The sequence below is a fragment of the Bacillus rossius genome, chromosome 12 (assembly GCF_032445375.1).
Source record: "Bacillus rossius redtenbacheri isolate Brsri chromosome 12, Brsri_v3, whole genome shotgun sequence".
In the NCBI taxonomy this organism is placed as follows: Eukaryota; Metazoa; Arthropoda; class Insecta; order Phasmatodea; family Bacillidae; genus Bacillus; species Bacillus rossius.
In genome coordinates, this window is record NC_086339.1 from 50,643,636 (window position 1) to 50,658,111 (window position 14,476).

At 35.6% G+C, this 14,476-nt stretch overlaps 1 protein-coding gene across 2 annotated transcripts in view; it reads left to right on the top strand.

Annotated features, from left to right (window-relative positions):
- The window catches only part of LOC134537931 (NAD(P) transhydrogenase, mitochondrial-like), a 183,244-nt gene that overhangs the window by 106,912 nt on the left and 61,856 nt on the right, over positions 1–14,476 (top strand). For both annotated transcript variants that reach the window (XM_063378907.1, XM_063378908.1), the window contains exon 14: positions 6,134–6,354. In XM_063378907.1, the coding sequence (XP_063234977.1) occupies positions 6,134–6,354 (221 nt within the window). The remainder of the gene's footprint in view (positions 1–6,133; positions 6,355–14,476) is intronic.

Here is a 14,476-nt window from a genome sequence, read left to right on the forward strand (position 1 = left end):
ATATGTATGGTCATAATACACACTAACCACAAAAGAGTGCGGGCTATCAAATGTAGTTTACTCGGCTCGAGACAAGGCGTGGGTGTTGCATGCAATCAGCAAGCTATCGATGTCAATATTTGACTACCTGCACACACTATACAGAGGCTATGAAAAATTAAAGGTTAAAAAATTTTAAAAAAATTTTAAATGAAAATTTTAACATTGTACAACTCGGTATTTCTGTAATTAAATAAGTAAGCGGTAATATCTTAATTATGAATGGATTTCAACTTTAAAATACATTGTTTGGGGGGGGGGGGGGGGGGGGGGACATATGATGAAATGGCGGGACTGAAACATTTGGCCATATTGGACAGGAAAATGTGTCTTTTTTGTGCGTGTACATCATAAATGAGTTTTACTATAATTGTAATTACTGCATTGTCCCATTATAACTACCACACTGCCTGACAGCAACTTGAAAACGATTGCTGTGGCATGGTACTTTGTCCTGTGATCTTTGGCAAGGTCATGTTTACTACCTACACAAAGAGCTTGGAATCTAACAGTGGGGCCAAAAACATAATGCAATTTTTATGCGAGTTTTATTTTTCAAATTTTGATTCACTAAAATAACAGTGTGATTATTATGCAAGTGCAACAATTATGGTATAAAACAACACGGTATATATGTATCTCTTAATATATTGGGAGTAAATATTTTTGTTTGTGGGTAAATTGTGAATGATAACATGTTTACCATGGTCTGGAAAAAGTGCTTTGAATGTAAAATGGCTACCACCTGCAGAAGTTTTGTTTAAAGCAGTGAAGTGTTTTTAAAATTTTGACCATGAATTATCAAGATCAATGCTTTGTTACAAATATTATGTATTAATTCAATTGGAAAATAGCTACCATTAGAGACACATGCAACAAAGTCTCACCTTTCAAAATAAAAAAATTATAAATGGTTGAGTTGACAGATTTTTGGATCAAATTTTAAAAAATTGATTTGATGTGTAACAAAATTAATAATAATAGAATGCATTATGCTACTATAATAAGAGTAAAAATAAATAATACATACAGAAACTTATTAATGCTGGTCATATTTTCAATTCACTTTGCAAATTCATAGACAGTAGAAACATGAAAAAAGGTTTTTTTTTAAGCTGTGTTATTTTACACAAAATTTGCAACAAAAAGTGAGGATATTTTATTTTTATGTGTACTTTTATTTGATAGGATTTAATTTAAAAAAAAAGATTAAACCATAACCTAATGCTTACAAATAATTTCACAGAAATTACATTAAATAACAAGATGACTCTGTGAATTGCTTACCACCTAAAATTAATTTCATTTTAACTTTTCATAAGCGATTATCAATCCTTATCAACCTTCCAACTCTTATTCATTGACATCAAGCATTTTAGCCGCATCGTTTACGGTTTGGGTTTTGTTTGGTTATTAAATGAAACTTATTATTAACTTCAAACTTATTCTTCGAGTTTTGCTAAAACACATTTGAATTAATTTGTGGTTATGTCTAAGCCTGCAAAGTTAATTTACCTTAATAGAATTTCTTATCAAAAAGAATGTTCGCAAAATGTAATTAAATTCGATTTAACATAATCATTTCTCAAAATCCACTACCTTTCTTTAACGAAAAAACATTTTAAATGTAATATATTTCACACAACCGCACGGAATGAAAAACACATAGAGGAAAAATAGTTATGCATGGAGCAGCTGTCAAACTAAAGGTCAGCCACGTACGCCATGTATTAAATGTAATCGGAAATGGTAATTCCCATACAAAATTACCGATTTAAATTATTTAATTATTTTAGCTGTTCCTTTGGGTTTTTCCTAGAGATGGGATTTTTGAATCTTGGATTCGTCGAATATACCGAATCCTATGGATTTGAGGATTCGTAGGATCCGAGGTGGGATTCGAGGTGGGTTTTTGAGAGTTTTAGGTAGTAATTGAAAATTGTAGTGCTGGGCGTAGTTCGAAAATTTCGAACCGAACCGAACCCTTACGTCCGTTCGGTTAGGTTTGAAACCTCTTAAAATATATTCGAAAAACCAAACGTTTGTTTAAAAAAAATTACGTTTTTCTAATTTTCTAACCCCCATTTGAGACCATTCACAAAACAGCACAACAAAATTCCATTACTTGTAATATTCCGACTTTTATCGCATAATCGTCGCCTCAACAGTTTCAAGCGCAGACAAGATAATAAAAAAAATTATTAATCGTCGCATAACTCGCATAGCATTTTTTCATATAGGCGCGCTTTGTTTTTTGTTTACTTTAGAGAATTTTGTATGCATTTTTCGTACTACGTAATATAAACTATCGTATATATGCCAAAGGTGTTGTATATTATACCTTTAACTATAGTGCGTGTACGAGAAGTGTTGTAAAATGACCAAAGATTGCGTACCCCATACGTTAAACTAAAGCGCATGTACGAGAACTCTCGTATTTCGGCAAAACTAACGTGATCAAGTTAACAAGACAAATGCGGTAGGAAATGATTACGTAAATTACGTATGATTACGTAAATTACGTATTTTAAATTACTGGGATGTATTTATTTTCTTTGGCCTTTTTGGTTATAACAGTCAGGTACTGAAAATGTTAATTTAATCTTGTGTATTAAAAGTACTGGTCCAGTAAATTTTACAGTACGGTACTAAGTTGACTAGTGTAGTCGCGACAGCCATCATTATTTCTCGTGTTTTCTTTTTTCTGACGCAAATTTCTATAACCACACTTCTTACATTACGTTTACAATATTATTATTCTTGAGGTGATTTGCGATGAGCAGGCTTACGTCGTTTTAAGTTTTACAAATGGAGAAAAGATAATGACGACCCGGATGACCCAGAACCACCCCTAAAAATGTCTAAAGTTTCTTCTGACGAGCAGCATTTTTCCCAGAAAACAGCAACTGCAGTCAGCGGGTTTTGTAATGTAGATAGGTAACTTATTTCACATTCTACTTTTTTTTAATGTCCTATTAAAAAGTTTTACTTATTAAAAATGTTAGGTTATGTCTACCACAAAAATATGTTATGTGGCCTTATGCTGAATGTTCGTTATCTTTATAATATTATATTTTTTTAAATGAAGGTTAGTGTACACTGAAAAAGGAAGATAGACTTTTTGAAATTTAGATGGAACTTCTTCATGAATTAAAAGTATGTATATATATATATATATATATATATATATATATATATATATATATATAAAGAATATAAATGCAAAATGATTTTCTCTAAACTGTTTTCTTTCCTTCATTATTTATTGCATAAACTTTACTTATAAAATGTTTTACAATGTTTTAATAAAGCTAAGCTATATAATGTTTTAATTTTACATATGGCTGGAGAACCTTTCATTCTCACCATTCAGTTAAAGACTAAAATGCTGGTCGTCGGTTCATTTTAATTCAAAACAAAATTATTTCTGTATGAGGTTCGGTTCGGTTTGGTTTGGCTCGGCTCGGTTCGAAATTTTTTTGCTATGGTTCGATTCGGTTTGGTTCGGTTCGAAACCAGAGAACTGAGGTTCGCCCAACTCTAGAAAATTGTATACCTAAACTATATTATGAAGGTAACGGAAATAGTACAAACATAAGATAAACTATACTGCATTTTGTCAATTAGCATAACTACTCGATCATTTCCAACCTATAATAATATAACATTGCAGAAAAAAAAGTAACTTTTTTTAAATGGTGTCTGTTATACAAACATATTTTATTGAAAACATAGGAGGGATTAATTTAACAGAGAATTAGACAGATGCAAACTTACGTGTGTGGTTTTTGAGGTTATTTGTCTCTATTTTATATCAGGTGTATACACTATGCACTTATTTTATAATTTTATTAATACATAGGCCTATGTAATTTTTTAAAATAAATGTGGGATTTTTTTAATATGTGGTGACGTTTAGTGTGGGATTGGGATTCGAGATTCGATGACAAACACTGAGGATTCGAACAAGGATTCGGATTTGACCAAAATGTGGATTCATCCCATCCCTAGTTTTTCCTAATGTTCTTTTTTCCTAAATCACCCCAGTATTGAGGCGAACAAAAAAAAATAATTTTTCAAACTGGTGGAGCCATTTTCGAATTTTTGCTAGTCTAACACACTGCAATTAATTTTTATATATAGAGACTAACTAATGCCTGGCATGCGTTGCAATGCCTCTTTAATATTTTTTCCAAATTTTTAAAAGTAGGTATACATAAACAGTGTGTGTGTGTGAGTGAGTGTGAATGTGAGTGTGAGTGTCTCGATCCCACTCTGTCTCTATACCTTTCTGTATCTCTCTATATCTCTCTATCTATCTCTATCTGTATAGCTCACTCTATAACTAACTCTATCTCTTTATGTATCCCTCTCCATTCCTCTCCCCCTCTCTCCCTTTCTCCCTCCCTCCCTCTCTCTCTCTATATTCCTCGGTCCCACCCTCCCACCATCAATATTCTAGCTATAGCAAAGAGGAAATACTATAAAATAGGTAACTATGTATATGACTCGCGCTCCACCTTAAATTCTGCTTTAAGTGTTGGCGTTATCGTAATCTCACCTAGACAGTGACCTTCCTCGTGTTTCGAAGGTCAAGTGTGGAAAATTTCATCGAGAACGAATCAGTGGATAAGGAACGCATAGAGGACAAACATACAAACATTCAAAAGTAATTCAAAGTGGCAATTCCCATACAAAATTACCAAATTTGATTTTTTCGATTTTTCGACTGTTCCTTTGGGTTTTCCCTAATGTTTTTTTTTTTCCTAAACCATCCCTATAATGAGGCGAACAAAAAAAATCATTGAAATCGGTTCAGCCATTTTCTAGTTTTTGCAAGACTAAAGCACGGCAATTGATTTTTATGCATAGATATTTTTTTATCTTAATACATTTAAAACTAGAGGTGCTTAAAACTTAAAATGTAATTGTTGAATTTAGTCATCAAAAGACATCATAGTTAACACTTACACATTGCTTTCTTTCTGGTTTTGCCTTCTGTCTGTGACGACAAAGTTGTATTGAGTAAGTAACCATTCATGATCATCGTTTGTAGGTCTACAAACAGCACACAGGACTGCTAGTGCAAACTGATTGTAATTAATTCTCAGAAAAGTAGCACTTACAACATATCTATGTGCTTTTCTGTCTTGCAAATTTCTTGCACATTTTCTTTAAGGGCTTCGAAACCAGTGAAAAGTTTGGGGTTTTGGAAATGATGGTGCATAAAAAAAGATTTCATTAATGAAATAACATCTAATTTGTTAAGGATGTTTTTTTTTGTTTGTTTGTTTGTTTGTTTGTTTCACTTATTTGAAGTCCTGAATACTGGTGCAGAAGGGTCATTCTTAACATCATTACCACTAGAGTATTTTTGCCTGGAATTCACATGTTTGTCACTTTTTACGTGCTTTGTAATGAAATATTTTCTTTCAAACAAGGGCCTATATTAAAACCTCAAGCAGGCAGTTATAAAAAATAGTTTGGTTGCTGCACCATATATTACTGGCAGTGTAAATGTGTATTTTATACTTTAAGAAAATGGTGAAGAGTGAGACTAAATAGGTACAAGGTTTCACTGTGAAGTGTTTGTAAAATAATGGTAAGTGATTTTATGCTCGTTGCACATGTCAAATACATATTGAGTTTTAAGAAAATGTACCTTCAAGTCTCGTCTCAAGTATATTTAACTCTACTTTTGAGCAGAGTCGAACCAAAGCTACTTGCCCTTTTTGAGTTTTTCCAGTCTCTGCCCATATTCACAAAAACAATCCTCCCCATCCTTCATGCATCAGCAGCATAAGTACCACCATTTGTGTGGGTGCCATGCAACAGTCTTACGCGACGTTTGCACGAGACGGCTCATCATGTGAGACGAGTGGCAGGTTTGAATTTTTCACAGTGGCATAACATTTTTGTCTTTTATTCTGGAAAAAAAATTTAGTTAGTGATGACATACAAATGAGGTGACTCGCTCTGATGTTGTAGTTGAAGGAGTTTCTGTAGTAAAAACAAATAAAGAAGCTGTTTGTGAATCTGAAGTTGTTGAGTAGTTGCGTGTGTGGAGGGATGGAGGGATGGCGGTGTGCCACAGCGGCTCGCTGGTGGCCTACGGCAAGCTGCAGGGCGTGCTCCGCTCTGCGCCGCTCCTGCTGCCCGGCCGGCACGCCCTCAACCTGGGGCTCGGCGCCGCCAACCTGGGCGCCATGGCCTGGTACTTCCTGGAGCCCACGCTCGCCGGCGGGGTCTCCATGCTGCTCACCACCTCCGCCCTCTCCACCGTCATGGGCGTCACGCTCACCGTCGCCATCGGAGGTGAGTCCCCATCATCGTCCATAACAGACTAGCACTATGCAAATATAAAAACAATACGTATAGGTAGAAGGAAAATGAGGAAGAGAAACAAATTTTAAGGGCAGAAATGGATATCCAAGCTATCATCCACATTGAAAAATGAATACAGTTAAAGTTTAAGTAAATAATAAAAAAAAATACCTTAAAATAATTATGGTATACAAAGTAAAACACGGTCACCGTGTTTTATTGCATGATCGTCGCACATTTTATACTAAAATCAAGTTTGATAAGTAGTAATGGTGCGATTTTTATGCAAAAAAGGCATTTTTTGTTAAGTGAAGTTACTCATAAAAACAAAACATATTCATGGAAAGTACGTTTATTTTAAAGTAGAGTATACTAAAGCACGCCAAACAATTAAAATTAATAAGTCATGCAAAAAAACCATTTTGTTCAACTTTAAATAGAAAAACGAAAACCGTGACCCGAACGTGAGCCGGAACTAACGCATAACCATCGTCGTAGTACACACTTCCCACGAAAGAGTGCGTGCTGTCAAATGTAGTTAATACAGCACTAGACAGAGTGCGCATATTGCATGTAATCAGCGAGCTATCGATATCGATATTTTAATACGTGCGCGTGCTATATACGTGAATCAACATAATCAAATAGCGCTGGCTACTTTTATATAAGCGGTACACAGTGGCGACGAAGACGAACCTTTGAAGGTTCCATTGTTTGAAAACATTTTTAAAAAAAAATTTACACAGCAGACAACTTTGTATTTCTGTTAATTAAATAAGTAAGCTGTAATATCCGAATGAATATTAGATTTCATTGTGTTCAATGAATATTTGATTACATTGTTTTATATGGGAAAACTACCTACACAAAGCTCTCAGTATCTAACAGCGGAACAAAAAAATCAAGCGTCGTTAATGCGAGAATTTTTTTCTCCAAATTTTGAAACCCAAAAATAACGGTGATGATAATGCACGTGCGACAATTATGCGATAAAACACGGTAAATTGACATTCAAAGTACATATATTTCTAAGATGTTATCTGTAGATATTAATAATTTGTATTACTGGAAGTGAAAAACAATAAGGTTTTCTAATAACTAGGGCCAATGAAAATTGGTAAATAAAAAAGGCCCATTTCGGTGAATAAAAAGAGTTATTTCGGTGCAAAATTTCGGTGAAAAAAAAAATTGTTTCGTTAGAAAAAATAACTATTTCGTCATTATAATTTTATACACATGTATATGTTTGATGGAATTATTGCTTTATTTGGTCACAATTTATCAAAAACAATGTTTTGAAGTACATGCACATCTAAAATTTAGCACGCTGCATTTGTAATTAAAATTCTCAAGATTACATACAAAAAAAATCTGAAACTGATCAGAAACTAGAGCTGGGCCGATGCCGATGCCGATCCCCGATCGTAATAATCGGCCGATTTTGTTAATTTTGCCGATCATAATGATCGGAAAAACGTAGCCGATTATTTTAGCCGATCATTGGTCTCCTACTGCAAACTTATAACATTGAATAATTACCTATACCTAACAACTTTCCATGTTTGTTTACGGTACTTTTCGGGAAGAAAATTTCATTATTCATCAAAAATAGTATGATTTAATAATTTAAAACTAACCACACACGAAAAAAATATACCAATAAAGCAAACAAATACCGTAAGTTTTATAAACATTGAACAGTTACATACCTAAGTATCAATTTTCACGTATATTTACGGTACTTTCGGTAAAATAATTTTCCATTATACTATTTGCAAAGTTACTTATCATTTACGAACCTAAAACTATGTATTTGTTTAGCATTTACGGTTAATATTACCGGAATGGCGAATGGCGACTGTTGTTTAGGTTGGTTATGTGACGCCAGAGATTAAAGTGACGCGCGTCGCGCGACGGAATTCGTACGGATTAATGGCGCTAGTAGTCTCGTGGTTAGTAAACTACTACTCTTCGGGAATTCATCTATTTAGTTTTTTATCGCTAAATATGGCCTATTGAAAGTTTTGTTTAGCGAAATTAATATTCTTATCCTGTTTAGCGGGAAATAGAGCTTAACTTTCTTTTGTATAAAAACCTGGTTGATGAAGAGTTTTGTTTCCCACAGTAGATCCTCGTTAATCCGTGACGCGCTAATACGGGAATCGGATAATCCGGGACAATTTAAAAGTGCAGAAAAAAAGAGAAGCTAAAGTTGTCAGCGCTTAAAATTAACGTCACGCGGGCCGGCGGCCGGCAAACACTACAAGCCATCGCGTGAGCCGCCCAACTCTGCAACGCTGTTTATACCGACCCTTTGTGTCGCCCCCCCCCCCCCCCTCCCTTTCAGCTGTCACATTTGTCAATCTTTAAACTTGAGGGGATGTCCTGACTTCTGCTTCCCGTCTCCCTTTGTTTGAATGTTGTTTCACGTGCTGCTGTGTTACTTTCCGCCCGCCAACGCACGGCAGGCGCCTGGCGAGTGACCTGGCGAGTGACGTGTCTGGCTGGCATTCGGCTGGTCGAAGGGGAGGGGGGGGTGGGGAGCTACCCAAAATTTATGTGTACAAGGTCAGCACGATCTTATCTTTCTCTCTTCAGCTGTTGTAAATGACCGTGAACTATTGGCTATGCAGTGCCGTATTTTTTTAAGCCGAGACAACAATTCGAAGGCGGCCCTTACCGTTAACCGATTATCCGGGTTTATTTATTTATTTATTTTACAGAATTTCAATTATCCGGGCATCGGCGGGTCCCAATGAACACGAATAATGGGGAGTTTACTATTTTTATCCATGTGCTGCCAAGGTGCAGTAAGCCTCGGGAGATGTTACGTCACATGACCTTGGCCTTAACCCAGCTGCACGCTGGTGTCTGAGAAGCTTGACAAGACCTTCCGGGCTTACCTGTATAATCGCTAGTCCGTGAAATTTATGATGTCGTGATTTTTAAGTAATCATGTCAATGAAAAGTAGTTTTGTCTGGGAATATTTCACCGTTTATAGTGATCCGTCAAAAGCAACGTGTAATCAGAGGTACTTGAAAGGCTCTAATCGGCTCAGAAGATCGGCAAGATCGGCAGCAGATGATCGGCATCGGCATGATCGGCAAAATAGGTGATCGGCCCAGCTCTATCAGAAACGTTAGTGGCTCAAGTCCATTTTGACTATCTCTGAAAATCAGCTATTATATATTTCCTGCAAACTAGTCCCCACCAAAACACTGTACTTATTCAACAGTACAGAGTATTGTTTTTTTTTATTTGTTTACGTTTTTCACCGCCTCAACTGCGTATGCGGTATTTGTTCATGTATATGTGGGCACTCTTGGCCGGCATTTATTTTCGTGCATTGCCGTGACAACTACGAAAATAAATAGTCGCCTCGGCTAGGACGCCAGATACAACAATTAGCATTTTGACAGTTATGATTTGATTGGCTAATATGGAAGTGACGCTATTTTTCTGGACTGCGTTTGGCCGATTCAGAGAAAGGAACAAAGATTGAGTTAAGGCCTATCGACGATTGCGTCACCAGATGCATTTGCGGTCGGCAAAATAATGTAATTTTTGCCGTTTTATGGCCTATTACGTCTCGTAGGAACGTGTGCGATGACATAGACTGAGTAGGCGTACGTCTGGATGTAATAATTTTCATTCGTGAAATATATGGTTCTAGAGTAACTTGACGCTTAGTTCCAGTGCGATGCTCGAAATTTACAATGTTTTTCACACGTGTATTTTATTTTCCAATCGACTTGCACATTACAGAACTTGCACATCATGATGCCTTTTTCTTTACTGAACACGTAAAATCCTTTTTCGTCATATTCTTTAGCTCTTTCGAAAACACAACTTTCGGCATTTTATACTTTTATCCAGTGACCATGGTAATATGACCAAAATGACACAAAAACTTTAACGGAAAACGATCATAGATGCGGAAGAGAGACATATTGCTTCCACTCGGAAATAAAGAACTTAAACTCGACAGACACACACTCGTGAAAACAAAATCATAGAACATTTCGACACTCGTAACTACCAACGCCATCTGTGATTTGTCCACCAGTAGCTAAAGTGATCATGTTTATTGCCACACACTACTCTATGGGTGCTAGAGAAAAACAAAAGCAAAGATGGCGTCTCACATATAACCTCTTAGAATAATAAACGTTTTGTGCAGGTTCCAGAATGTTTCAACGTGATTTTTCGCGATAAAAAATGTTAATTTTGCGCGAATATCGCGATTTCGTCATATTTCGTGAAAAACTACGGATTTCGCGCATCACAGCAAATTTCATTAAAACGAAATGCAGTATATTAACGTCTTATCACTACCAAGTAAGGTTATTTGTATTACACTTCATGTGCAAGTGATTTTTTTAAAATTTTGCGATTTCGTCATTAACGAAATTTGACTACCCCTACTAATAACTAATAATGAACTGAAGCTTTACTGAGGGCTGATAGAGCTGGGATGTCAGAGCAACCCCTCTTCACTCCCCTGGTTGAGAGGCTGCCCACTCCTCCCCTGAGCCCTTCTCACTACAGCCGGACTGCCATTCATCTAGGTCAGATCATACATTATTAATTCTGTTTCATCTTAAAGTTGATGTACAGTAGAACCTCATTATTACGTACCCAGGATTTACAAATTCCCCATGTTTCACTTATTATTTTTTTACTTGCGCTGTCATCTTCCCTATAGTACTAATGCATTCATTACTTGCCCACAATTTACGTTGCAACAGCGCTGCATTTACCTACTGGCAGACCATTAGGAAAGTTTGGATGGAACAATAAAAGTTGATAGCGAATAGTGTTAAGTTTATGTAGTATACGTTACTGCATGTGCTTGTGGTCATGGCCACATTCGCCATTGCAAACAGCTTGCATTTTTTTCGTGCCATTTTCCACGGTGAACCATATGGCCATGAACCAAAACTGGTGACGTGAACATGAAAATTAAGTTCTTTTTTATATATCTCCCCTTTAAACTTTAATGTATTATTAATGAAAATAAAGTTGTATAATGTTTTTTTTTTTTTTTGGATAAACAAACAGTGGATTACTGTGCCTTTATTAAAATAAGTTTTAAAGCAATGTACCTAATACCTGTAAATATGGCATCTTTGTACATGTTCAGCAATGTTCATTTTATCACATCAGAAAAATTTTGAAAAGACAGTTGGCAGCAGTGAATTTCCAAACATTGCATCTGAATCATTTTTCCTAAATGTAAACAATCATTGTGAAAGTAGTTATGTTCTTTTAATAGAATTATTTCCGATCAAAATTGGATATTAATTGAATGTTAACACATGATTATTAATAATGTCTATGAATTATTTGTGTAAGGAAATCTCACCATAAAATGTGGACAGTTTGAGATGCTTCATTCAACATTCACATCCCTTACTCGTGAACCGAAATTTTCATGTTCAACTTTAAACAATTGTGAATTAGTGCAAGATTTTATGGATTTATTGTTTTCACCGTGTGAAATAGTGAAATTCTAGTTAATATAAAAAAACTTAAGCATTTCTGACATTTTATTTATGGTGTGGTGTATAATTGCAAATTGTTTCCATCATAGCAATTCCCCACCCCGTTGCTCCCTTGAGAGATGTGAAAACAAGGTTCTACTGTTTTACTAAACAAATATGACACTTGAATGTTTAATTTATCATTTTAACTGATATATAGGGACAAGATGATTTTTTTTATTTTCAGGCAAATTTCATTTTTAAAAACAGGAGGTTTCTAAGTAATTTTATTTATGAATTTGGTTCATTCATAAATATAGACTATTGTTGAACAAATATTGACACTTTACTATTTCAACCTACATACCATAATCATCCGAATATAAGTCACCCTTGACTATAAGATGACACCCAGTTATACTATTCAAGGATCCAAACTAAATTATTAACTCAGCATTTCCACTGCACAGAATCAACAAAAAAAAAAAAAAAAAAAAAATTGTCTTGTCTGAATCTTTGTGAGAATTAAAAATGCTTAACTAATATTTAAGTCATTAATAATGCTTCTATTCAATAGATCTAAATTATATAATTTTAAACAGTTTTTTCAATACTTTTACAACACAACTGCTAATCCTTTTTTGTTGTTTTATAGGTCCGGGCCCTTGCTTTAATAATAAAATTTTTCAATTTGTCAATTTCTTCATGTATACTTTTAACAAACTATGGACAAGAAAATGTTTTCCTTTTCCCATTTAATGAGTTTTCCCTCCTAAGACGATTTTTGAATACAGTCCCTTGGAAAACATCTTAAAAGAGTTTTACTTAGGGATGGGCCGGTCGAATCCTCGAATCCCACCGAATCTCTAGTATTCGAAAGATTCGAAATTCGAGGGAAAAGATTCGGGATTCAAGGAAAAATATTGATGTAAATGTAGTACTTTAAAAACTTAAATGCTTACAATTTACTTGGCCTGGTTACGTTTTCCTTGGAACACATCCTATTGAGGTGCAGTAGAACCTCGTTAATACGTGATGGTCAGGACCGAGATAATCACGGACTAGCGATTAAAAGCCCGGAAGGTCTTGTCAAGCTTCTCAGACACCGGCGTGCAGCTGGGTAAAGGCCGTTCACGGTAAGGGCCGGCCGTCTTCGAATTAGTGTCTCGGCTTAAAAAAATACAGCACTGTCTAGCCATTAGTTCACGGTCATTTACAACAGCGGAAGAGAGAAAGATAAGATCGTGCTGACCTTGCACCCTCCCCCCCTCCCTCTCGTACAGCCGAATGCCAGCCAGACACGTCACTCGCCAGGCGCCTGCTGTGCGTTAGCGCGTTGGCGGGTGGAAACAAACAAAGGGAGACGGGAAGCAGAAGTCAGGACATCCCCCTCAAGTTTAAAGAGTGACAAATGTGACAGCTGAAAGGGGTGCGACACAAAGGATCGGTACAAACAGCGTTGCAGAGTTTGGCGGCCCACGCGATGGCTTGTAGTGTTTGCCGGCCGCCGGCCCGCGTGACGTTAAAATTAAGCGCTGACAATTTTTACTTCTCTTTTTTTTTCTTCTCTTTTAAATCGTCCCGGATTAACAAGTTTCTACTGTAAAGTACTTTTAATTCGTTATTATATAAAAAATTATGAAGCATGTACTGATTTGGGAAACTTACTTTATATTCATGAATATGGATGCATTTGTATTTGTACACATGTATTTTAATCACAATTCAATTTTAAATATTCTGATACACATTCTATTTATGAATTTTTTTAGGACCAAGTTTGGTTTGTGTAGACTACCAACATTAAAATATGTATTATCTGAGAATTCCATGATGGCCAACCAATGAATTTGTTAGCCAATCATTTTGAGCAACATAAAAAATAACTAATATTAATATAAAAAATTTTAATGGGTAAACTAGAGAAAACACCCCGTCACTTTTAACTTAGGGCATATTAATCACTATGCTTTAGTGAGGCTTAATTTTAAAAGATGCACGACAATATTTCTTATGGCCTAAAACCATTGAATACAAGATGGCGCCTTTCAGTTTCCATTAAATATTTCAGGAAAGCGTTTACCTTCATTTGGGACTTTAAACAAATGTCAAGTTGGTAACTACAAAATATTGTTCCGTCGGATGTTGAATTTTGTTTTCCGATTTCCGTGGATACATGAATCACTGTACTCACAGATAATGCCTGAATGCCTTAAATCCACCAAGTCGGATTCTACAGCAATTGATGAAGTGACCAGATTCTTACGTGATCCTACAGTTAACCCAGAAATAAACATTCTCGAATACTGGAAAACTCAGTCTGCGTGTTCACCCAGGCTACATAAACTGTCCAAAAAATATTTGTGTTCACCACCTGCGACAGTGTTCTCTGAACGTTTGTTCAGCACTGCAGGAAACATATGTGACCAAAAACGGAATAATCTTGATCCAGACCGTGTCAAAATACTTGTTTTTTTAAATAAAAATTTAAAGGGTTAAATAATTCTGCATAATGTTTAATTTTTTCTCTTAACTTATAAATTATTTTATAATTAACCCTTGAGAACTGGATTCGGATTCGAGGGGTGGATTCGAGGTACTGTTTGGGATTCGGATTCGAGATTCGGAT